At 39.6% G+C, this 26,060-nt stretch overlaps 3 protein-coding genes across 4 annotated transcripts; 2 read left to right on the forward strand and 1 right to left on the reverse strand.

Moving 5' to 3' along the window:
* LOC109224695 ((R)-mandelonitrile lyase-like) lies at nucleotides 549-2,818 on the reverse strand. Its single transcript, XM_019389223.1, has 3 exons — nucleotides 2,598-2,818; nucleotides 983-2,498; nucleotides 549-898 (listed from the first exon to the last, which is right to left on the reverse strand). The coding sequence occupies exons 1-3, from the start codon at nucleotides 2,695-2,697 to the stop codon at nucleotides 859-861; spliced, it is 1,656 nt and encodes a 551-aa protein (XP_019244768.1). The 5' UTR covers nucleotides 2,698-2,818; the 3' UTR covers nucleotides 549-858.
* Nucleotides 12,093-21,416, forward strand: LOC109223961 (DNA-dependent metalloprotease WSS1-like). Of its 2 annotated transcripts, none has more exons than XM_019388473.1 (5): nucleotides 12,093-12,207; nucleotides 19,406-19,586; nucleotides 19,714-19,909; nucleotides 20,236-20,646; nucleotides 20,929-21,416. In XM_019388473.1, the coding sequence occupies exons 2-5, from the start codon at nucleotides 19,432-19,434 to the stop codon at nucleotides 21,121-21,123; spliced, it is 957 nt and encodes a 318-aa protein (XP_019244018.1). In that variant the 5' UTR covers nucleotides 12,093-12,207; nucleotides 19,406-19,431; the 3' UTR covers nucleotides 21,124-21,416. The 2 variants fall into 2 exon arrangements, with proteins under 2 accessions (XP_019244018.1, XP_019244019.1); XM_019388474.1 differs by having other exon boundaries at nucleotides 19,428-19,586.
* Nucleotides 22,912-24,992, forward strand: LOC109223960 (mitogen-activated protein kinase kinase 5-like). The gene has a single exon (XM_019388472.1). It carries the CDS (start codon nucleotides 23,187-23,189, stop codon nucleotides 24,312-24,314), a length of 1,128 nt encoding a protein of 375 aa, XP_019244017.1. The 5' UTR covers nucleotides 22,912-23,186; the 3' UTR covers nucleotides 24,315-24,992.

Here is a 26,060-nt window from a genome sequence, read left to right on the forward strand (position 1 = left end):
CGCGAGATTTTAGGACTTTATTTGCATAAAACCCGTTAATCATTCGAAACACACCCGAGGCCCTCGGGACCTAAACCAATAATTCCTACAAGTCATATATCACTACCCGAACTTAGTTGAACCTCCGAAACACCCAAAACAACACCAAAATGAAATCAACATCGGATTCAAGCATAAGAACTTCTAAACTTTCAAATTCCACAACGACGCCGAAACCTATCAAATCACGACCGAATGACCTCAAATNGGGGAACGAATGATAATGCTCGATATAATCCAGATATCATAGTCATCTGTCTAAGAAGGCAATTGATAGATTAAATCTAATTTGTATCAAGGGGTATTCTTCAGCTGTCTAAGGGTTCAGCTCAGCTGGAAATACTGTGCCGTCACCCAAAGAAGGTTTAAACAGTTTTCAGGATTAACAGGCAGTAGTGATATCATAAAACCCCCACAAAGTACACACTACTTACCAGCATCAGGCAATATTTCTAACCCCGATCATAAATTTTCATTCACATCTCCAGTCCAAATGAGAAAAATGAAAGAAGAGACAGGTCAATCTTTACATTCAGATGCAGACAATGTACAGAAACTTCAGGTAGCCATCTACCTCAATTGGTTAAACCGACCTAAACGCCATAGTGATAGTATCATTTCTGATGTATGAGCAGCACTTCTAGCATGCATTTTACAGAAAGAAAGAATTAACAACTTGCACCAAACATTATAACAAGACTAGTTATTCTTGAAAAAAAAAACAATTACAGAAGCATTGACCCTAAAGCAGCAAAAGGTGAAAAAAGGACTAACAGTTGGCTCAGCCCACGTAAGCAGCTCGTACAGACATAACTGCGACTATCTGAACCTCTCCCTAAGCATCACCATGCCAACATACCTGCAACACAAAACCAAATTATTGAACTCTCCAGCAGACTATAAATTAAGACAAGTTATCAAGTCAGACTAACAAAACACCTACCGTCCAAGCATGAGAAGAGTAGCCTGGGGGTTGGTCCCTGGCGACACACTGAAAACAGAACCATCAACAACTCTGAGGCCATCAATGCCAAGCACTCTCAAATTCCGATCAACCACCTTCCCCACAACACAGCCACCATGATAGTGCCAAATGGTACTGACTGTTCGATGACAAAACTCCCTCATAAGGTCATCATTCGACTCATCAACAGGCAAAGCAGGACCAACATATCTAAAATCCCTACCACCAAACCACTGATCAAACTTGAAAATATCCATTGTTCTGGTTCTCAAAACATCCGCAATTTTCCTGGTTCCATTGACACACCTCTCTACATCTCCGGGGCTACTGAAGTAATTGAATCGAACAATGGGATTAGCCCTAACATCTGTCGATGCCAACCTAAGTGAACCCGAAGAAACTGGTCCAACAATCTTCTCCATGAGTGTGGCAACAGTGAGATACACCGGAGAAGACGAACTCCTGATGAAAACAGAGTTGGCAGGGGAAGCAAATGGAATGACATTAGAGGCAGCCTCCAAATAAGCCCCTGCATCAGTAATCCCCACAACCTGAATCAAAGAATGTTCCAGCGGCATCGGTGGCACAATTGAGATACCATTTCTTGGATTATCAAACAAAAACTGCCCCACATATGGTAAATGGTGAGCAACAGGAATACCCCATGTGGAGAGATAAGGCCTAGGACCAACACCACTCAAGAGAAGCAACTGTGGGCTACCAAGAGCACCTGCTGACAGTAAAACCTCACCCTTTCCCCTCACCATAGCATGGTGATATCGCCCAGCTTGATCACGAAAAATCACGCCAATCGCAGCCATCTTAGAGGGTGAATAAGGTGCTGACTGAGCTAGAAGAACCCTCTCTACACTAGCATACACAGCCACCTGAATATTGGAAGGATTTGCATAGTTAAGAAGATCAGCAGCACTATGTCTACGTCCAGAACTATCAAAAGTGGAGCCACCAATCTTGGTACCAAGAACATGATCTAAGCTAAACCCATTAAAGGGATCAATACCAGCTTCCACTAACCCATCCCTCACAGCTGATTGCCAATTCTTGAGTTCAGGCCTAAACACAATAGACCTCTCAACCCATTCATAAGATTGATTAACAACATGTAAATCCCATTTAATCCCTGACCTAACATAAAAATCTTCATCAGCTCTACTGTAAAAACCAGCATTAATTGCACTACTACCTCCAAGAATACGACCTCTGGCATTTGGAACTCCGTCTTCAGAGGTGAAGGTTTGAGCAGGGGACTCAAAATCATCAACGTCAGTGAGTACTGTGAGAAACCCTTCTTGGCTCATCAAATTAGGCTTTTCATATGGAACACCGCCTCTTTCAAGAAGTAAAACTTTGTACTTCTCTGACAGTGTAGCCGCCAGTGGACAGCCGGCGGTGCCACCTCCCACCACGATGTAATCATAGTAGTCTTCCGATGGGAACTCCGTTGCATTAAACAAAAACCGCGTGTAATTTGGACCTATAAACAAAAAAAATAACAAATTTTCACAAGAAATCGTCAAAACTTTATGTGAGAATCTATAATCAAACAGAAATGTTTAAAAAGATCGAGACATACTCTCGTCAGAGGAATCAGAATGTGTTGTGGGCAGCGAAATTAGTATCATGATGGTGAAAAAGACGAAATATGACCAGTAAAGAGTAGAAGATTTTGCCATTTTTTTACTAATCAGAAAATGACAGTTGTTTTGGGTCGCCGGAGGGATAGAAGATAGGTTGTTGAAGAGACGAACAAGGGCGGTGGGGGTAGTGGGAGGGGGGTGGGTGGTTTCTGAATGGTGGTTAGTAGAGAGAAGAGCAGTGTCTTTTTGGTGGGAAATATAGTTGAATTACATATGTCAACAGGGGAAGAGCGTTGGCAGTTATACTACTCTTTTGCGCCAATACCCACCTTCTGTTTGCCTTTGGATATTTTAACGCAGTTAGAGTATTAGAGTATGCAAAAAATGGCACACCTTTTCATCTTATACTTATTACTCCACTATTATTCTGACTACATTCATGTTTAACATCTCCTTTTATCAATTTTTGTTTTTTTCTATACTTTATAATTGTGAGATGTGAATTAATTTGTGTGTATTCGATTTTTTTTATCACATTTGTTACCTCCCACCGACATATATATTGAGTAACTTGACACAGAATACTAGGAATGACAGGCAGGGCGGGGGCGGGACAGGTTCTGTCTGAACCCGCACAATTTTAACCCGCCCTCACCCTGCGCCGCATAGGATTTAAACCCGCATTCACACGCCCAACACTCCCACTGCGTTCACCCGCCCCCGCCCCGCAATTTTTTTCAAATAAAAATTCTCACTTTTCCTTTTAAAAGATGATTGTGACATGAAAAACAAAACGCCTTTTACAAGCTACATTTTCCATTCATATATTTCAAACGTAGAAGAATCGCTGTTTATTTATCTCTCAAGCAATATATGGCTTCAGATTTTTTCAACAATTAAATAGCAAGGAGCAGTGCTATCATATACAGGGGCGGATTTATGCTTGCCGAAGCGGTGTCACGCGACACCGCTTCGTCGGAAATTTTACTAAATATATGTATTAATACTGTACGGAAACGGCTAAGTAGGAAACAATGACACCATATGACCTTTTCTAACTTAAGACTCAACAAAATCTATAGATTGGAGCTATTTCTTGTCTAAAAGTATGATAATCAAAGTTATATTCCAGCTCTTTTATAAATTTCGACACCGCTTACAAAAGTTCCTGCGTACGCCCCTGATTATATATGGTAATAATTATAAGTGATTCAAAAAATAAAAGACACAATTTTTCCATATGAATTTAAATTGAATTCCACCAGCAAACAAAAATGAGAAGGAGTAATACTAAAAGATGAAAAAAAGCAGTTTTAAAACTCCATAACAGTTAAGAATGTAACAGTTCTTTTTAATTTGTTTACTTTCAAAATTTCTAACAATTTCAAAAGCCAGATCATTCATTGTATCTAGAGTTCTAGACACAGAATTGATGACAGTGTATTTTGGGCTGCGAAGATCATTTAGTTCAAAAAATCAAATCCCTGCCCCGCCGACCCGTCCCGTCCCACGTGATTTTTTTTATTTAAAATTTGAACCCGCACCGCCTCGTATCCGCACCGTCCCATGCCATCCCTATGAAATACCTAAGGCAATCTCCAACCTTACCCCCATTCCCCGTAATGGAGGCAATTTTTGGGGTAATTTAGCTCCAATCCTCCCCCATTTTTGTTCCCAAAATGGTGGATGAATAGTGTTCCCTCAAATATGGGGGTACACTATTCATCTCCCCCATTACTATTCATCACTTTTTTATTATTATTTTATTATTTAATCTTTTAATTTGTCTATTTATATATACCTAATTATGTTTATGTAATGTCTTTATAATATTAATTTTACATCTTAACTTTGTGTATAATTTTGATAAATTAATTTTCGTGCATTTATTATTTTTATGTAAAATTGTAAGTAAATTTTATTATAAGTTATAATTGTACAAAAAATATATAATTATCTCAAAAAATGAATGGTGCAAATATAAAATATTCGATGTTGCTAAAATTGAAAGGTGCGAATATAAAATATTAGATGTTGCTAAAATTGAAAAGTGAAGATTGAAAATACATTAAATGAATTTGATCGTTATGTAATATGTATTTAATTAATTTTGTATTGCAATGATTTCTTTTATCTGAATTATTAGTTAATCTATAATAATTGCTTACAAATTATATTATTTAAAATTTTATGGAATTGTTTTAATGGAAATTACAAATTAATAAAAATAAAAGATGGAATTTGTTTAATGGAAATTAAAAAATGAATTGAAATGAAAGATAATAATATAATATAGAAGAGAGAGAAGAATATAAAAAAGTTTGGGGGAAAAAATAGGGGAATGGTTGGAGTAAGTTATCCTCAAAATGGGAAAATCCCCATTTTGAGAACAAAAAATGAGGTAAAGGTTGGAGATGCAATCCTTTTTTGTCTCCACCAGTCTCCCTGAGCTTTGCATTAGGATGTTGTGTGAATTCAAGGTTCACTGTTAGGACTCATCTTGCCATGAATCAACGTTTTAGTATTTGTAAATATTAGATACAAATATTATTATGACCAGAAGTGTTGAGATTCACGTGAAATATTATTTGATTTTCAAGTGAAATAATGAAATATTGGGTTTGTTCATAATTCTTCAATTTTCGTATAATTTTTTTTTATAGTGTATTCATATCCAAACAGAAATTTAATTCCATAAATTTTTTTCAAACTTCAAATATTTTCTAGACACCTACTTAGTAATTAATATTGATTATCATGAGAGAAAATAAACAGTTTTTATTTTGCAATATACTTTTAGTACTTCCCAAGAACTTGATCCAAGCCCAAAACAATAATTTAATTGGTAAAGCTTACCAAGTGCAAATGCTTAAAAGGAAAAATAGTGTGACACATCAAACATATACACTATATTTACTATTCGTAGTTATACTTTCAGAAAATTATTATTCGTAGTTATACAAAAATAAGAGATTAATTATTTTGAACTGAAACAAAAGAACAACAAGCTCTCACACTTAGTTGGTTAGACCACCCGCTTAGTAAGTGGAGGTCTTGAATTTGACTCTCAATGAAAGTAATTTTTTTTTGTATTTCGCTTTGGTTATATTCGTTGTGCGATACGAATACAGATCTATGTCATTTATAAACCCTTGTATTTGGTTGTATACGTTGAGCGATACGAACACAGTTTGTATCCTTTTGTATACGGTAGAAATCAGAGCTACCCGATTTCGTGGACTCGAGGGTTACTTCAAGAGAGAAATCGAAATAAACCATGAGTGAGCCCAATGAGAGGCTTCGAAGATCGAAGTACTCGATGGACACCGAGGCCAAGCATGACCGACCTCGAGATAATATCGTTATGATCCCATAACAGAAGGAACAAGATTCCCGCGGTGACCCTGGCATCATGGCATAAAATCCGGAACGAATCCGTACTAGGCGGTTAGACAGCTGTCCTAATAAGATTCCTTACTGCAAATAGATATGTACCTTATTTAGGGTTCCCCCATTATATAAAGGGGACCCCAATCATTTGTAAGGATCATCTAACCATTGACAAAGAATATACTATCTTATTTTTCTGGCTCATTGTTCATCAGACTTGTTTTTCTCTTTATTGTTCTTACTTTGTTGTTCTTGGTTCGTCTCGAGGTCACTAACCTCGAGGCCGATACCGTTTGGTAACGCGGGTTTGATTCATTCATTTCTTTCATCTATACTTTATAGTTCTTGATTATTAATTGGTATTGACTAAATCACATATCTTTAAAACCACAAATCAATTTTAATTGTTACTCGTATTTTCGAGGTAAACAGTTTGGCGCCCACCGTAGGGCTAAAGATAAAAGTGATTATTTCATTACTGCATCTCATAACACACGTTATTTTTACACTTTTTCTTGTCAAGATTTTTTGATTCTCAGGATTAAACATGTCAAACTCGCAAAATGCACTTATTCATGACAACGAAGGTCTTGGATTTCATGGGAAAAACAACAATGTAGGGGTCGGTGTACCACCGATAAACCTTGGGGAAGTGCCAAATGTGGAACCAGTTGACGTTAGTTCGCGCATTGCTTTAAATGCAGACTTAGGCGCAGACCCCGGAGAAAGTGTATGCAGGGAAGCCCGATTTGGGGGCCAAGGAACACCAGGTGTAGGAGATGGGGGAGTCAGCCTCCAAGTGATATTCGAGATGCTGCAAGCTCAGCAGATCGCCATCGCTCAACTTTAGAGTCAGAATAAAAGTCCGAGCATAGCTGAACCAGAAAACACTCGAATTGCTGAACCAGTGCCAGAGAGGTCGAACGAAAATGGCTCGGGGACTGATCCCACTATTATGAGAATGCTCGAAGAGCTCACCAAGAGGATCGAGTCCAGGGAAAAGAAGATTGAAGACAACGACAAAAAAAGGAAACTTATAACTCCCGTGTTGACCAGTTACCGGGAGCTCCCCCGATCTCAAAGGGATTGGATGCCAAGAAATTCGTACAAAGGCCGTTCCCTCCAAGTGCGGCTCCGAAGCCCATCCCAAAGAAGTTCTGTATGCCCGATGTTGGCCCAAGTAAAGGTTAGTTTTGAAGACTAACAAAGGAACTCAGGCATGAACCAAGTCCATCCCTCAGGTCCATCCCTCAGGTGCACAAAAACGGGTAGATTCGAGCATGTGGGATGCACGTGAAAGAGATAAGCTTAACTTGGTGTATTTAATATCTCCTGATCGAAAAGATTGCATAATTGATAAGGAGAAGGACTCCTTACTCGAAGAGAACATTATCCAAGATAGGGAAGGAGTTAGAAGTTGAGATCAACCAGAGCTCTTCCACCAAGGAAGAGTTGCATCAGAACTCTAGTTATTTCTTCATCTACTAACTCTATAAATTGCAGGATGTTCTCACATTACACGTGTTACACAAAAACACAGAAGTTAAACGTGAATTGAGAGCAAAATAGCAAGGCTTTTTGCAAGCAGTTCGTGTGTGATTCAAGTGTGCAAACCTGAAGCTACATGAACCAGATTGAAGAACCAGCTCCATAAAGAGTTTTATGTGTCTTTCTTTATTTCTAGTTCAATTGCAGTAGGTGTTTTCATATTGTACCTTTCATCTTTATCTAGAAGCAATTGTAATAGGTACTTTGAGTATTCAAGTTAGAGTTAACTTGAAGTTGTCGCAACAGTTAGAGGTTGGTTGCTACAACGGGATTAGAGGTAATCCTATGTTTACAAAACAGTTCTGTAAATGCAGTTTTGGCTCAGTGATTTTAGTAGAGAGTTTGGGAAAATCCTACTGAGTAGTAGGTCGTGGGTTTTTCACCTTTTGAGCCAGGTGTTTTCCACGTTAAATCTTTGTGTTCTTTAATTTCTGTACTTATTATTCTGCAACAGTAGTAGTTGGAACACATAGAAGAACCAGGTCCTTCCATAATCAGTTTAAGCGAAAAATTGGTCACCAAATAAATCACCCCCCCCCCCCTCTTGTGTGGTATTGAAGTATAAAACATCACCCGATATACCTAAATACAACGGAACCTCTGACCCAAATAAACACGTTACTTCTTACACATGTGCCATAAAGGGAAATGACTTGGAAGACGATGTAATCGAGTCTGTACTGCTGAAGAAGTTCGAGGAGACTCTATTGAAGGGTGCCTTAATATAGTATAATAACTTACCCCCTAATTCTTTTGATTCGTTTGAAATGCTTGCAGATTCTTTTGTAAAGGCACATGCCGGAGCCATTAAAATTGCAACAAGATAGTCAGACCTTTTCAAGGTAAGGCAGAAAAATAACGAGATACTTAGGGAATTCGTATCTCGATTCCAAGCGTAGAGAATGGATTTGCCTCCGGTCACCGATGACTGGGTTGTTCAAGCTTTCACTCAAGGTCTCAACACTCGGAGTTCCATAGCGTCACAGCGGTTGAAGTAAAGTTTAATCGAGTATCCGGCCGTCACTTGGGCCGACGTACGTAATCGATATCAGTCGAAGATTAGGTTCTAAGACGATCAACTAGGGACTCCTTCGGGGTCCGTTTATCCTAGTAGGATCATGGATAGGATCAAAAGGGATATCGATCGAGAGCCGAGGTCGAATAGAGATCGATATCAACCATACAACGGAGACTATAGAGGCAGCCATTCCGGGCAAAGCTTCACATGAAATGAGAGGAGAAATGATCGAGGTCAAAATTCACGGGGCTTGATGCCGAGGAAGATCACATTAAGTATCCAAAGTCTGAATAACGGTAAGACCCCAGTCCAATCTTTTCTGTTTTTTTGACTAACACTTGCAGGCTATCGATAAGGACCGGCACGAAGCTCTGGATCATGAAGCACGTGTTGTACTCTTTTTCCCTTCCCAAATAGTTTTTAACAAGGCAACCGTCGTTCGTGCTAACAAAAAAGCAATTCAACAGTATCCAAGGTTCCCTACAGCAAGCCTCGAATACTGGAGGGCATTACCTTTGAATGTCTGCTCTGTGACAAGGAAATCACTTCGTGATAGCGGGCCTCGATTGGAAAGTATTGTAAGGGCCAAACGGTTAGATGAATCGTGCCCGTATAGGTTACTCGAGCCCTAGACACAAGCATGCGCGCATGTATAATCATCTATCAAGAGAAGTACTTTTGCTTGTCGATATCCCCTGCCTTTATAAAATTTTAGATTTTATACTCTTGATCTATTGTGTTAACAGGCTTAAGGGCCGACCACGCCGGAAATTCGAACAACTGACCCATGCTTGAGGATTGCTGTATTAAAATCAAACAGAATCAAACAGCTAACATTTCGAGACTATAAGACCTTAAAGGCAATCCTCGATTTTGCAGGCCACGGCCACCCCACTCGAGGACTGACACTTCGGGCAAGCTCGAAGTGAAACGAAAGATCAGCCAAAAGGGAAAGTTCCGAACTAAAGAGGCTATGGCCAAACTAACGCGGATCAGAGACATCCAAAATCCGTGACAAATACAAAAGCCCAAGGGCTACCTTAGCCCGAGTTCGAACAAACTCTCACTCGGGGACTATCTATGAAGCCTAAGGGCTAACTTTACTTCGAGTTCGATCAAAACCTCACTCGATCATAAAAGCCTAAGGGCTATCTTAACCCAAGTGCAAGCATGTCTCGAACACTCGAGGACTATTCACTCGAGCTATCTGAGTTCGAAATAATAAGACCTCAAAGAGGCACTCCCGATATAACAGGCCAAGGCCATCATACCCGGGGACTAACATATCAAACAAGTTCGAAATGTTGTCGGGAAACAAGTCCAAGAGACATACCCCAAGGCTACGGCAATATTAAAGACTACGGTCATATAAAAAGGCTACGGCCAAAATAACGCGGCTCAGAGACGTCCGACTCCATAAAATTAAAGGCCTTCAAACACTTTGAAAAACCGGTTAAACCAGGCTACCCTCGGCAAAAGCGAATAACAAAGGGCTTTGATACAATCAGCCCTCGGATAATTTAAAGGCTTCGACAACATCAGCCTTCGAAAAAGCCTCAAGAGGTATTCGATTATCGTAACACAAACGAATTATAAATAAGGTTCCAATCAGTCAAACATTCGAAAAACCCAACGGGTACAAGAAACACATGCTAAGGCATAGAAAAAATTTCACTAAGTCTTTTAGCCGAAAAGAGGGAAAAATTATAGCCGTTATTAGAGGCCGAATTGGCCCAACTCAAAGAGCCTAAGGGCCAATACAAAAAAGCCTAAGGGCCAATCCAAAGTGCCTAAGGGCCAATATAAAAAAGCCCAAGGGCTACCTTAACCCGAGTTCAAGCAAACTCTCACTCGGGGACTATCTATAAAGCCTAAGGGCTGACTTTGTTTCGAGTTCGAGCAAGCACTCACTCGACTACTAAGCCAAAGGGATACCCGAGTTCGAGCAAATTCTCACTCGGGGACTATCTATAAAGCCTAACGGTTAACTTTATTTCGAGTTCGAGCAAGCACTCACTCGAATACTAAGCCCATGGGCTAGCCGAGTTCGAGCAAATTCTCACTCGGGGACTATCTATAAAGCCTAAGGGCTATCTTTCATTTCAAGTTCGAGCATATACCCACTCAACCATCAAGCCCAAGGGTTACCTTACTCATTGACTGTTTGGCCTAAAAGCTACTCAAACTCAAGTTCAAACGATCATTCGGGGTCCATTGATCAGAAATGGTCAAGGGTAGTACTTATTATCGATTATTACCATCTCAAAACTTTGGATATTCAAAGGGAATTTTATACTAAGACGCTCTGACCCGCACAAAAGGGTAACAGATTCAGAAGCCATGGAAGAAAAAAAGCTTTGTATAAACCTATTAATAAGGGCTATGGGTCACGATCAAGAGTTCCTCACCAGGGCCGATCAGCCTCAAAAGCGAAAAATTACGAAGAACACGAAACCTAAGCAGCGCGATCCTTATCGGCAGAAGTATCTTCGCCCATAGAATCTTCTCCACCGCCGGACACTAGAGTTCTCGAAGTCGTCCTCGGGAAAGTACAACTTATAAGCTTTTGTTTCCTCAGTCGCTTACGTCACGATGATGATGTCGTAAGAAATTGGGGTAAAGATCAAGCACTCAATTTGTTTCTTGTCGTTATACTCCAAAAAATGAGGGGACTATCTGTATACGGTAGAAATTGGGGTTACCCGATTTCGTGGACTCGAGGGTTACTTCAGGAGAGAAATCGAAATAGACCATGAGTGAGCCCGATGGGAGGCTTCGAAGATTGAAGTACTCGATGGATACCGAGGCCAAGCATGACCGACCTCGAGATAATATCGCTATGATCCCATAACATAAAGAACAAGATTCGCGCAGTGACCTTGGGATCATGGCATAAAATCGAAACGAATCCGTACTCGGGGGTTAGACAGCTATCCCAATAAGATTCCTTACTGTAAATAGAAACGTACCTTATTTAGGGTTCCCCATTATATAAAGGAAACCCAATCATTTGTAAGGATCATCTAATCATTGACAAAGAATATACTATCTTATTTTTCTAGTTCATTATTGATCAGACTTGTCTTTTCTCTTTATTGTTCTTACTTGTTGTTCTTGGTTTGTCTCGAGGTCACTAAGCTCGAGGCCGATACTGTTTGGTAACGCTGGTTTGATGCATTCATTTCTTTCATCTATACTTTATACTTCTTGATTATTAATTGGTATTGAACTAAACCATATATCTTTAAAACCACAAATCAAATTTAATTGTTACTCGTATTTTCGAGGTAAACACCTTTATATACACCTTATATTAGTTATTTATGATAATTAGAATCTAAGCTGTAGTGCTTTATAAAAACTCCTATACTTGTAATATTTGGTTCACTTTCTCTCCATCATAAAAGAGAGAAAAACCAAGATTTGCAAATACAAAGTAGAACAGAAGTAGATGGGCTGGACTTTGTTTGCGGGCCTAAAAGAAAGGTCAGAGTACCCAGCCCGGCCCATATTGGATGAGATATTACGGGTGTCTTCTTCCCGAAGAAACACGGAGAACTGGAGCTAATTTCAGTAGGAAGTCCAGAAATAGTGTCCAAAAAGTCCACAAGTTTCCCCACATTCCCAGTTCCGACTAAGCGGCGATTCAGGTAAGTCTTAAACCTTGTAATCTCCAGCACTTGCGCCTTTCAATTTCACTTCTATTTTGTCGCTTCATATCTGTTTTACCTTAATTTGGCGTGTTATTCTGCACGATCATATACAAAAACAATAGAAGAAAGTTTATTTTTATCATTTGGTTTCTATATGATGTTGTTTTATCAATGATTGCAAATTAACTTCTATTATAAGCTCTCAATATTCTTCTCGGTGTCATCTATGCTGTTGAGTATAGGCGATATTCTATAAGGTAGTGGCTTCTATTATGTAGTAACTTTAGGAGATGGTCTAGTCTATGGATCGACACTTTTGAAATTATGATTAGATAAGTCAATTTTTCCATAGAGTAAAAGAGAACACACAATGTTCATGCAATGTTGGGAAGAAAAACTGTGGGGTCCATCCCCATTAATTAAGGAAGATTTTTTCTTCCTTGTTGGTTCCTTTTTTCAAAATTGGTAGCCTGCAGCCATCATCCCACAACAGCCCACGTTTTCTTTCTGCAGGCGTGCAGATAAAATATGTCAAACGTAGTAGGCGGTGTTCTGCCTATAAAAGGAGAGCTTCGGCTCTCATTTTAAACACCGACAAAAGAGAGAAAGAAAGAGTGAGATTTCACAGACAGACAGGGTATAAGAAAATAGTCTGTAAGAAAAATAGAGAGTGAGCGATATTGTAGTGAGGTGGGAATATCAAAAGAGGGTTATTTCTTTTGAGTGTTGTAGTGGTCTTTGGAGTATTTTACTCGGACCTACAAAGTGTAAAATTCCTTACTATAGTGATATCAGTTGCTTCTCTCGGGGCCGTGGTTTTTCCCTTATTAAAAGGGTTTTCCACGTAAAAATCTTGGTGTCGTTGTTACTCTTTTATTCTTGTTAATTACCGTATCTCGGTGCTACATTATTATTCCGCTTTTATTACCGTGAATATTATTTCTATGGGGGTTTATTCCCAACAACTGGTATCAGAGCACAGGTTCTGCTCGTTCACTGAAATACTATTCACTGTCAGTAGTACTATGCTCGGTGAAAAATAAAAATGTCCGGAGTAAAGTACGAGGTAACAAAATTCAACGGAGATAACGGTTTCTCTACATGGCAAAGAAGGATGAGGGATCTGCTCATCCAACAAGGATTACACAAGGTACTAGATGCTGATGCCAAAAAGCCTGATACCATGAAAGCTGAGGATTGGGCTGACTTGGATGAAAGAGCTACTAGTGCAATCAGGTTGCACTTATCAGATGATGTGGTAAATAACATCATTGATGAAGACACTGCACGTGGAATTTGAACAAGGTTGGAAAGCCTATACATGTCCAAAACGCTGACAAATAAATTGTACCTGAAGAAGCAGTTATACGCCCTACACATGGGTGAAGGTCGAAATTTTTTTCACATTTAAATATTTTTAACGGACTAATCACACAGCTTGCCAACCTCGGAGTGAAAATCGAGGAAGAAGATAAAGCCATATTGCTATTGAACTCGTTGCCATCTTCGTACGATAATTTGGCAACAACCATCCTGCACGGTAAGACTACTATTGAGTTGAAAGATGTCACATCGGCTCTTCTACTCAATGAGAAGATGAGAAAGAAGCCTGAAAATCAAGGACAGGCTCTCATCACAAAAGGTAGAGGCAGGAGTTATCAAAGGAGTTCAAGCAACTATGGTAGATCCGGAGCTCGTGGGAAGTCAAAGAACCGATCCAAATCAAGAGCCAGAAATTGCTACAACTGTGATCAACCAGGTCACTTCAAAAGAGATTGCCCAAATCCAAGGAAGGGCAAAGGTGAAACCAGTGGCCAGAAGAATGACGACAACACAGCCGCCATGGTGCAAAACAATGATAATGTTGTCCTCTTTATAAATGAGGAAGAGGAATGCATGCACCTATCAGGTCCAGAGTCGGAATGGGTGGTTGACACAGCGACATCTTACCATGCCACACCGGTAAGAGATCTTTTTTGTAGATATGTAGCAGGTGATTTCTGCACTGTGAGAATGGGTAACACAAGTTACTCAAAGATTGCGGGGATTGGTGACATTTGTATCAAGACAAATGTCGGATGCACATTGGTTCTAAAGGACGTGCGGCATGTACCTGATTTGCGGATGAACTTGATCTCGGGAATTGCTTTAGACCGAGATGGATACGAGAACTATTTTGCAAATCAAAAGTGGAGACTCACTAAAGGATCATTGGTGATTGCAAAGGGAGTTGCTCGTGGCACGTTGTACAAGACAAATGCAGAAATATGCCAAGATGAATTGAATGCGGCACAAGATGAGATTTCTGCAGATTTGTGGCACAAAAGAATGGGTCATATGAGCGAGAAGGGATTGCAGATTCTTGCCAAGAAATCACTCATTTCTTATGCCAAAGGTACAACGGTAAAATCTTGTGACTACTGTTTATTTGGTAAGCAGCATAGAGTCTCATTTCAGACATCGTCTGAAAGAAAATTGAATATACTTGATTTAGTATATTCTGATGTTTGTGGCCCAATGGAAATTGAATCAATGGGTGGTAACAAATATTTTGTTACTTTTATTGATGATGCTTCATGAAAATTATGGGTTTATATTTTGAAAACCAAAGATCAGGTGTTTCAAGTTTTTCAGAAGTTTCATGCTCTAGTAGAAAGGGAGACGGGTCGAAAGCTAAAGCGTCTCCGAAGTGACAATGGAGGGGAGTACACTTCAAGGGAATTTGAAGAGTATTGTTCAAGTCATGGGATCAGACATGAAAAGACAGTTCCTGGAACCCCACAGCACAATGGCGTAGCCGAGAGGATGAACCGCGCCATTGTGGAGAAGGTGAGAAGCATGCTCAGAATGGCTAAACTGCCTAAGTCATTCTGGGGTGAAGCAGTTCAAACAGCCTGTTACCTGATCAATAGGAGTCCATCAGTTCCATTGGAGTTTGACATCCCAGAGAGAGTTTGGACCAACAAGGAGATGTCCTACTCACATCTAAAGGTGTTCGGTTGCAGAGCTTTTGCACATGTACCAAAAGAGCAGAGAACAAAGCTGGATGATAAATCTGTTCCCTGCATATTTATCGGATATGGAGATGAAGAGTTTGGGTACAGATTGTGGGATCCTGTAAAGAAGAAGGTCATCAGAAGCAGAGATGTAGTCTTCCGAGAAAGTGAAGTTGGAATTGCTGCTGATATGTCAGAAAAGGCGAAGAATGGTATAATTCCTAACCTTGTTACTATTCCTTCTACTTCTAACAATCCCACAAGTGCAGAAAATACGACCGACGAGGTTGCCGAGCAGGGGGAGCAACCTGGTGAGGTTATTGAGCAGGGGGAGCAACTTGATGAAGGTATCGAGGAAGTGGAGCACCCCACTCAGGAAGAAGAACAACCCCAACCTCTGAGGAGATCAGAGGGGCCAAGGGTAGAGTCATGCAGGTACCCTTCCACAGAGTATGTCCTCATCAGTGATGAGGGGGAGCCAGAAAGTCTTAAAGAGGTGCTGTCCCATCCAGAAAAGAACTAGTGGATGAAAGCTATGCAAGAAGAGATGGAATCTCTACAGAAAAATAGCACGTACAAGCTGGCTGAACTTCCAAAGGGTAAAAGACCACTAAAATGTAAATGGGTCTTTAAGCTCAAGAAAGATGGAAATGGCAAGCTGGTCAGATACAAAGCTCGATTGGTGGTTAAAGGCTTCGAACAGAAGAAAGGTATTGATTTTGATGAAATTTTCTCACCTGTTGTCAAAATGACTTCTATTCGAACTATTTTGAGCTTAGCAGCTAGCCTAGATCTTGAAGTGGAGCAGTTGGACGTGAAAACTGCATTTCTTCACGGAGATTTGGAAGAAGAGATTTATATGGAGCAGCCAGAAGGATTTGAAGTAGCTGAAAGGAAACACATGGTATGCAAACTGAATAAGAGTCTTTATGGGTTGAAGCAGGCACCAAGGCGTGGTACAAGAAGTTTGACTCATTCATGAAAAGTCAAACTTACATAAAGACATATTCTGATCCATGTATATACTTCAAAAGATTTTCTGATGACAACTTTATAATATTATTGTTGTATGTGGATGACATGTTGATTGTAGGACAAGATAAAGAGCTGATCGCAAAGTTGAAGAGAGATTTGTCCAAGTCATTTGATATGAAGGACTTGGGCCCAGCACAACAACTTTTAGGGATGAAGATAGTTCGAGAGCGAACAAGCAGAAAGTTGTGGCTATCTCAGGAGAAGTACATTGAACGTGTACTGGAACTCTTCAACATGAAAAGTGTTAAGCCAGTCAGCACACCTCTTGCTGGTCATCTAAAGTTGAGCAAGAAGATGTGTCCTACAACAGTGGAGGAAAAAGGGAACATGGCTAAAGTTCCTTATTCTTCAGCAGTCGGAAGCTTAATGTATGCAATGATATGCACTAGACCTGATATTGCTCACGCAGTTGGTGTTGTCAGCAGGTTTCTTGAAAATCCAGGAAAGGAACATTGGGAAGTAGTCAAGTGGATACTCAGGTACCTGAGAGGTACCACAGGAGATTGTTTGTGCTTTGGAGTATCGGATCCAATCTTGAAAGGCTATACAGATGCTGATATGGCAGGTGACATTGATAATAGAAAATCCACTACTGGATATTTGTTTACATTTTCAGGGGGAGCTATATCATGGCAGTCGAGGTTGCAGAAGTGTGTTGCACTCTCTACAACTGAAGCGGAGTATATTGTCGCTACCGAAACTGGCAAGGAGATGATATGGTTGAAACGGTTCCTTCAAGAGCTTGGATTGCATCAAAAGGAGTATGTCGTCTATTGTGACATAGACCTTAGCAAGAACACCATGTATCATGCAAGGACAAAGCATATCGACGTGAGATATCATTGGATTCGAGAAAGGATAGAGGATGGGTCTATGCAGGTAAAGAAGATCCATACAAGTGAGAATCCTTCGGATATGCTGACCAAAGTGGTACCAAGAGACAAGTTTGAGCTATGCAAAGAACTTGTCGGCATACACTCAAACTAGAACCTCTGGTGTTACCTCCTTCAGGTGAATGGGATTGGAGGGGGAGATTTGTGGGGTCCATCCCCATTAATTAAGGAAGATTTTTTCTTCCTTGTTGGTTCCTTTTTTCAAAATTGGTAGCCTGCAGCCATCATCCCACAGCAGCCCACGTTTTCTTTCTGTATCTGTCAAATATGGCAGGCGTGCAGATAAAATATGTCAAACGTAGTAGGCGGTGTTCTGCCTATAAAAGGAGAGCTTCGGCTCTCATTTTAAACACCAACAAAAGAGAGAAAGAAAGAGTGAGATTTACACCAACAAAAGAGAGAAAGAAAGAGTGAGATTTCACAGACAGACAGGGTATAGGAAAATAGTCTGTGAGAAAAATAGAGAGTGAGCGATATTGTAGTGAGGTGGGAATATCAAAAGAGGGTTATTTCTTTTGAGTGTTGTAGTGGTCTTTGGAGTATTTTACTCGGACCTACAAAGTGTAAAATTCCTTACTATAGTGATATCAGTTGCTCCTCTCGGGGCCGTGGTTTTTCCCTTATTAAAAGGGTTTTTCACGTAAAAATCTTGGTGTCGTTACTCTTTTATTCTTGTTAATTACCGTATCTCGGTGCTACATTATTATTCCGCTTTTATTACCGTGACTATTATTTCTGTGGGGGTTTATTCCCAACAAAAACTACGATAATAGTGAAGCATGTCACTTTAATCTGCTCATAATACAAAATAGATTAGACAAAGGAATTGTCTTAAGTTTAATCTGTGCTTGAAGTAATATGAGCATGGATCACAGAAAGAAAAGAAAAGAGTATACGGAGACGTTTTCAAGATACTATTGCCATCATTTCCAGAAAAAGTCAGAAATCATTGTATAAGAACTTTAGCCCCTTATACTTGACGCATCAGGATGGAAGATTATGTATGGAGTAATTGAGGGATTATAGTTGTCTATTGTTGTGTGTTGTGACTTGTTTATATTGCTATATTCTCCAGCCGCAACATGCATGCATGTGTTGTGTTTCTCCCCTTTGTGCATCGGTATTTTAAGGAGATAGAGATCGTTCCCTGTGAATAGATGTTAAGCCATACTTGTGTCCAGGAAAATTAGATTAAACTTTTCCTCGAGGTCTATCTAATGTTACATATCACACAAGATGTCAATAAAATGTTTTTTGACATATCGTGGCTAAACTTGACTTGAAAATTATTTTGGGGATTATGAAAGAGAGTCTTGTTGTCCCTAATCTCGACGCGCTTGTGAGCTGGCCAGCTTTCTCTCTAATGATTAGTTTATTTGCTATGTGTCGAAGGACACATATTTGATAGGCTTTCGGCTTCCTTTCCCTAATCAAAGGTTACAATTACAAAGGAAGAAACATGAGTTGCCAGAACACCTAGGACATCAGATACCTAGCAAATTTATTAGTTAAATGCTGGAAGAAGGACATGATATTCTATCCACTAGCACATCAGAGTTATTCAGTTTCTAACCTAGTTATCTTTCCTTTTTGCTCTTTCCTATCTGGTAAATGGATATGTTTTGGTTTATTCGTTTTGAGACGTCTACATATTGATTTCCATGCTCCCTCTGTACAATGCATGTCCATCAGTCATGTTGAATTAAATGTAATTGTTAATATGTTCAAATTGATGTCCCTCCTCGAGTTGCAAAACACGACTCAGTTGTAAGGAAGTTTCACTCTCGTATGCCCTGGGTGAAAGAGAAGCCTCGAGATACTTCTACACTCAGGATTGAATACCCTCAGTCTAGGAGAGCCTTTGCTTAGCAATTTCATCTCCTTTTTTATTTTCTGGTGAGAATCATGATGGGTTGAAGATCAAGTAACAAGTTGGCAAAAGGAAGGAGTTCCTTGGGTGGCATGCCAAGCAGTTCAATCCCATATTTTAGACCATGTACTTTAGAAGATCTAACATCATGATCTAAACATTCGATAAAAAGTACAGATTTGCTAAACTATCCAGTGTAATACATCTATAATTTATCTGTGGATTAAGGTACGTGAGTTTACCCAAAAAATGCACCTGTGGACAGAACTTCTATTGTGTGAACAGACTTTTACTGCTAACCTGTTGCTACTCTACTGAATTCTGTATAATTGCATGACCTTTTATTGACATCTGATCATTTTGACTTCATTTGGAAGTAACCAGTTCCTCCTCATTGTCAGCTTGGTTTTGGTTTTCCACCAGCCACATGGATCTTAATGATCTGAACAAGGTCTGGGAAGTCAAACCTTTGAAGAAGGTGCGTGATGATGAGGCAAGAGAAATTCTTGAAAAGGTAGCGAAGCAAGTGCAACCTATAATGCGCAAACGGAAATGGAAAGTCAAGTTGCTCTCTGAATTTTGGTACTCTCCGTTCTTTCCTTTCAGCCTTTTTATCTCCCTATGAGTCTTAACTTTAGCGAACTTTCCTACTTTATATTTTTATCTCTTATTGTTGTTCATGAGCTAATCAGCTAATCTAATTTCACAGTCCTGCCAATCCATCACTTTTAGGACTCAACATAGGAGGAGGTGCAGAGGTTAAGCTTAGATTGCGGCGACCAAACAATGAGTTGGACTTCTTCCCTTATACTCAAATTCTTCACACCATGCTTCATGAACTCTGCCACAATGAATATGGCCCGCATAATGCTGATTTTTATAACCTATTGGACGAAATCAGGAAGGTTGTGTACGTGCATGAGATACTTTTTCACTTAGTTTGGGCCACTTCTCTCATTCTTTTTGTTTCTCCGTGTTCTTACAACTTGCATCTCTAACTATTAGCCTGAATTAGGCTTGTTTGCGTTGCTCCTCCTGATAGTATTGTTTTCCTCCAGCAATACTAGTTCCTCCTTAGAGACACTATAACTGAGTTGTGCTGGGGATTCACCCGCCTCTCACTGTACTTGACAATTGTTTTTAACATTTGCATTTTTAAGCACTTGCACATTATGGCTAAACTTTCCTTCTTTCTTTTGCCAATTTCAACTCTTCTTGTTTCCTTTTTCAGGAATGTGAAGAGCTTATGGCTAAAGGAATTACAGGTACTGGACAAGGATTTGATCTCCCCGGAAAGCGATTGGGCGGGTTTTCTCGACAACCTCCATTGTCATCATTGCGGCAGAAAGCACTGGCTGCTGCAGAAAATAGATCACGAGTTGGAGCACTTTTGCCATCGGGGCCTAAGCGTCTGGGGGGTGATAGTAGCATCAAGGCTGCACTCACCCCAATTCAGGCTGCCGCTATGGCTGCAGAAAGGAGGTTACACGATGATCTGTGGTGCGGCTCCAAAATGGTAGAGAGCGAGGGACCCTCTGAAAGCTCTAAAACTTCAGTAGGACCAAAGCCTGATCATATTTCAGTTCTAGGAACCGATCCTCAGATAATGTGGGAATGTTGTACGTGTACTTTATTGAATCAGGTAATGTCTTTTGCTTTGTCCTTGCTCTTTTTATTTCCTATGATATTCCTGTACCACATAGGAGTTGTGTAAGTCCTCTTCGAAACGCAGCTCACTTCAACCTTTTTTGATCTGACTACATGGCACTGTCCCTTGAAAAACAAAATTATTTTCCCAATCAGATGTCACCTATCAAGATTCTAGATCAGTTTCAGACATCTCAAGATGATGGGGATTGTCATCCGCATATACCTATGTGAGTTTAGAGTCGCCCGTCTGATAATATTCATTTCACCATTGCAGCCGCTAGCGCTTCTATGCGGAGCTTGTGGAACCCCAAAGGATAGAGGAAATGAAGCAAATGCAGCAAAAGTCTGGTCTTGTAAGTTTTGCACGCTGCATAATAGCCACGAGGTTGACCGGTGCTTAGCTTGTGGAGAGTGGAGATACTCTTATGGTCCACCTGTTTCAACCACTGGTCCTCATATTGGCACCTAAACCACGAGAAGCGAAGAATTCTTAAAAAATTACAGGCGGACTTTAGTACAGGTCAGACGTTATTGATTAAATTAATTGCAAATGTGTATATGGTGTAATTAAGTGGCCATATTCACCCTCCTTATTGCCTATTCTGCTCGAGAAACCATCTTTTAATTTGTTAATAGTGTTCGAGAAAAATAGTGTAATTAAAGTAGTTGGTATCAGAAGTTGATATGTTTTTCAACTTTTCACTCAATTGCATGAGTAGAATAATAATTTGATATGCAAATTAGAAAGTCATTTGTCACGAATTATCAAATTTGCGAAAGTAACCACTTTAATTGTATTATGTGTTGGAGTACTTTTAAAAATGATTGCATATAAAGGAAAGGTGCTTAAAGAATAGCTTTATTTCTGATCGCAACATGTTACCGTGTTGACGCTAGCACTTTTCCATATATGCATTGGCAAATGCAATGTACCGTATCTTGATTATTTTGAGATACCAACGTTATACGCTTTCCCCAAATCCTAGTTATCGTATCTCAATTTGTTAAACCCACCGACATCTTTTGCTTGTATCTATGGAGTTTGAAGATCCCTTCATTAAAAATGGTTGGCGTTAATTGCCAAATGAAATTGGTAAAGAATTGTTGTTGAAAATTGTGATAAGTATACATCACCTGCTCACTACTTATATTTAAACGGAGGACCAATCAGTAGAGTTATAGTCTGTAGAGCAACTTATCACTGTCATATTTTCAGTTTTGTTTCTTTATGCAGCAACGAGATTCAGGCATGATTCGCGTGCTTGAACTGGAAAATATGATATAGTAGTAGTTACTATTCATTCTACGTAGTTTAATAAGTAATCTTTTTACATGACTTGCTACTTCAAAAGTATTTAACCTTTCTACTATAGTGTATGCAACAATATAATTTCTATCAAGTGTAAATTTAGTTGAATGTGGTCAAATTTAAGAAGTCTAGATTAAGTGAAGTGTTGGGTTTGTGTTGAAACGAATTTAAACCAAGGCTGTCATTTTGTTTTAAGAAAGAGATGACTAATTCAAGCGGCCATCAATTTGAATTCTAAACGACTATTCGATATGAAAATGAACGGAAGAAAGAGAGTCATTTACAGGTCAATAGAGACGGGCGTTTGCTTGGGGAGCTACTACTATTTCATTTTGGGATATCGACTTCCAGGTCAAGACATTTTCTTAGTTTCCAATTTTCGGTATCCGTGTTCATATTAATCAACAAATTCTTTTTTTTCTCAGGTGATGGTAGTTCTTTTGAATTTAAATTTGAAAGTATGTAATTAACATATCACATGCACCCCAAGTCAAAAGTTAGAAAATGAATTCCAAGGATTCCGAAACTAACTAAAATTAAATTAATCAAAATCAAACTCCTCAATCATAAAATTATTGATAATTTTGCTTTTGGGTTGAGAGAATCTGGTTTTGCAATTTTATTTTTCCCAAAAACAAAATTTGTTATTTGAAACAAAAATGCTGGACAAGAAAATAAAAATAACTATTTTTGTACAACAAACTGTGTTGTTTTAATGGGGTTTATAAGTTCAACTAAGTGAAATCATTATTTTTATTTATTATGATCTGATTTTAGTTTTTTAGTCATGTATTAAGATGATTAAAAAGAAAAAGGAAACAAATGAAGATTTGTATCATCATGGTGAAATCAGAAAAAAATGACATTTAAGACTGATTTCTTTAGCATTTACCCTGACCCTAATTAGTAATTACCTGCCCCACCCCCTACTCTCACACACCCAATACATAAACACCTTTCTCTTTTACTTTTCCTCCTTTTTCTCCTCCTCTCTTACCAAGAAATTTCTCTCTCTATTTCTCTATGGATGGCTGCATTGGATTTCCTTCATCTATTTCCAGCTTAGAACCTTAAAAATCCCTTCATTTCCCATTTCCTCTCATTTCCTTTCCTTCTCTCTTTTTCTCTAATTTTCTCCTTTTTATTTAGAAGCAAAAGATAAAAGACAATCGAATAGCTTTTTGTCCCATTTCTCTTTTTTCTCCTAAATCAATCAATCAATCATGCGACCTCTTCAACCACCCCCACCAGCCGCCGCCGCCACCACCACCTCCTCTTCCACCACCGCATCCCCCATGCCCCCTCCTCCTTCACGCAACCGACCCCGTCGTCGTACCGATTTAACTCTCCCCCTTCCCCAACGTGACCCAGCTCTCGCCGTACCCCTCCCCCTCCCCCCTACTTCCGCCCCTTCTTCCTCCTCGTCTTCCTCTTCCTCCCCACTCCCCACCCCCTTAAACTTCTCCGAACTTGAGCGCATCAATCGCATCGGCAGCGGCGCTGGCGGTACGGTTTACAAAGTCCTACATCGCCCTACCGGAAGACTCTACGCTCTCAAAGTCATCTACGGTAACCACGAGGACTCCGTTCGCCTTCAGATGTGCCGTGAGATCGAGATTCTCCGTGACGTCGACAACCCTAACGTCGTTAGATGTCACGATATGTTCGATCACAACGGTGAAATCCAAGTCCTCCTTGAATTCATGGATAAAGGTTCTCTTGAAGGGATCCACATCCCTAAAGAGTCAGCTCTTTCGGATCTAACCCGACAAGTCCTCTCGGGTCTCTATTATCTCCACAGGCGTAAGATTGTGCACAGAGATATCAAGCCCTCGAATTTACTAATCAACTCGAGGCGCGAGGTGAAAATTGCTGACTTTGGGGTATCGAGAGTGCTGGCACAAACTATGGATCCTTGTAATTCGTCAGTTGGGACAATTGCCTATATGAGTCCAGAGAGAATCAACACAGATCTGAATCATGGACAGTACGATGGGTATGCTGGAGATATATGGAGTCTTGGTGTTAGCATATTGGAGTTTTATTTGGGAAGGTTTCCGTTTTCTGTTGGGAGGTCAGGTGATTGGGCTAGTCTTATGTGCGCCATTTGTATGTCGCAGCCGCCGGAGGCGCCGGCGAATGCTTCTAGAGAGTTCAGGGACTTTATTGCTTGCTGTTTGCAGAGGGATCCTGCACGGCGGTGGACGGCGGTGCAGCTGTTGCGTCATCCATTTATTACCCAGAATAGCCCAGCCACCACCACCACCACCGGTAATATGATGCCACTTCCTAATCAGGTTCATCAGCCAGCACATCAATTGTTACCCCCACCTCCTCATTTTTCTTCTTGACGTTTTAGGTTTGGAGAAATTACATTCCCCTCTTCTGTTTTTCTTATTTTTCTGGTTTTATTTTGTGTAATCTTAAATGTTGTTACTTTTCTATTAATGGGGGATGATGGGTGGTGGTGGTGGTGGTGAAGGGGTGGTTGGATTTTTATTTTTGGAGAAAAAGGAAAAATTGGAGAAATGGGGTCATGGTTATGATAAAGCTCGAGTCTTTCCATTTTCAGCTGATCAACACTTGTTGTTTTTACACTCTTTTATCAGGAGAAAGGGAAGTAGAAATTATGGATTGCCCCAAGTTAATATTTTGGATATGTTTCTTATTGCAAAAATGAAATCTTTTATCAAGTCATGGACTATTTAGCTGTAAAGCATTTCACATGTTGAAGACAAGTGACCATGAAAAGTGAAAAAAGAAAGTTTTCCAATTTCTCTCTTTCCTATAAGGGACGCAGTATCCAGTTTTATTTTATTTTTGCTTGAATTTGTAGGATGATGTTGAACTGGATTTGTGCATCTATTGGTATTGGCTTTTGCTAATTTTGGTGAAGAGTAAGGCAATCAATTGTCTTTTTAGGTAGGGGCTACAGTTTTTCTAGACCTTATGATGATTAGTTCAGATCAATGTTGTGACAGATAGATTTAGTTGAATTTTTCGAAAGATCTTGTATGCTAATTGGGGAAGCTTTTTCTTGTCCAAAGAGAAAAACTTGCGTATTCAAAGAGATGGAGAGAGAGAAAACGGTAGCAAGAAAAAATTGGTAAGTTGGGAAAAAATAAAGGGAAGAACATGCCAGCACTGAAAAGTGATGAAAAAAAAAATAAAGAATATAAAAAATTTGCTAGGAAAGGTGCATCTCTCTAGTACCTACAGACCCTTTTGCCTTGTTATTAGTACGTACCGAGTAGAGTGTTAGAGTGAGCTGCTGTAGCAAATTGGAAAAGGATTTGGTGTAATACTACTACTATTAGAAAAAGATAAGTAGGGCATTATCTATCTCTTTGTGGGCTGTTACAGACTAGACTAGCCTGCTTGGTTCTGCCCCCTTTTCTATATTGTTCGTGTGAAGCCTCCTGCTATTTCCGAATATTATTGTCTGTCACATTATATGCTTGCCTGCTCTGGAGAATCCCTTATTGATTTGCAGTACGGACAGATACTGGTTTAGATAATAGCTACTCATATGTAATAGATTTGGTTGCTTGGTTAATTTTAGATGCTGATACTTCTGAACTTAACCATTTTATGTTTTTTTTTTTTTTTAAGGGGGGGGGGGGGGGGTTTGTGGATTATACTGTATGGCTAGAAAAGAGATAGGAATCATTTTAAATATATCCTTAATAAGTAATTATCCTCATCCTAGCATCATACATTATTGGTAACATTCATATGCTTAATTGTGATCTTTCAACTTTGCTGTACAAGTCTGCTGTTCAATGAATTGATAGTGATTGTCCAGTTGGAAGATTCTTGTGTTGCGTCTAGTATAGAAATTGATGGATGAGGCCCTCCGGGCTTAGGTCTAATTGTAAGAGACGTCATATTGGTTCGAGTTCTGCCACAGACAAATATCTGGTATTTAAAGTGTCTTGTAATAATACTATTATTAAGTGAAAATGGGTAAAGAGGCGGGCGCCTATTCATCAAGTTTTGAATTTCGCATAAATGGATTTCTCGGTTTTAAAAAACATGATGGATGAGGTCATCACTGAACAATGAAAGACCCATTAAGCAATACTTAGGTTAAATAG

The sequence above is a fragment of the Nicotiana attenuata genome, chromosome 3, assembly GCF_001879085.1.
Source record: "Nicotiana attenuata strain UT chromosome 3, NIATTr2, whole genome shotgun sequence".
Taxonomy (NCBI): domain Eukaryota; kingdom Viridiplantae; phylum Streptophyta; class Magnoliopsida; order Solanales; family Solanaceae; genus Nicotiana; species Nicotiana attenuata.

Excerpts from the sequence above, each read along its gene's own strand:
- LOC109223960 (XM_019388472.1), top strand. The coding sequence starts at position 23,187 with ATGCGACCTCTTCAACCACCCCCACCAGCCGCCGCCGCCACCACCACC.
- LOC109224695 (XM_019389223.1), bottom strand. The coding sequence starts at position 2,697 with ATGGCAAAATCTTCTACTCTTTACTGGTCATATTTCGTCTTTTTCACC. Across the intron at positions 2,499-2,597 it reads TTCTGATTCCTCTGACGAGA|GTCCAAATTACACGCGGTTT; the intron begins GTATGTCTCGAT and ends TTTTGTTTATAG. Across the intron at positions 899-982 it reads ACTCTTCTCATGCTTGGACG|GTATGTTGGCATGGTGATGC; the intron begins GTAGGTGTTTTG and ends TTTGTGTTGCAG.
- LOC109223961 (XM_019388473.1), top strand. The coding sequence starts at position 19,432 with ATGGATCTTAATGATCTGAACAAGGTCTGGGAAGTCAAACCTTTGAAG. Across the intron at positions 19,587-19,713 it reads AAGTTGCTCTCTGAATTTTG|TCCTGCCAATCCATCACTTT; the intron begins GTACTCTCCGTT and ends CTAATTTCACAG. Across the intron at positions 19,910-20,235 it reads TATTGGACGAAATCAGGAAG|GAATGTGAAGAGCTTATGGC; the intron begins GTTGTGTACGTG and ends TTCCTTTTTCAG.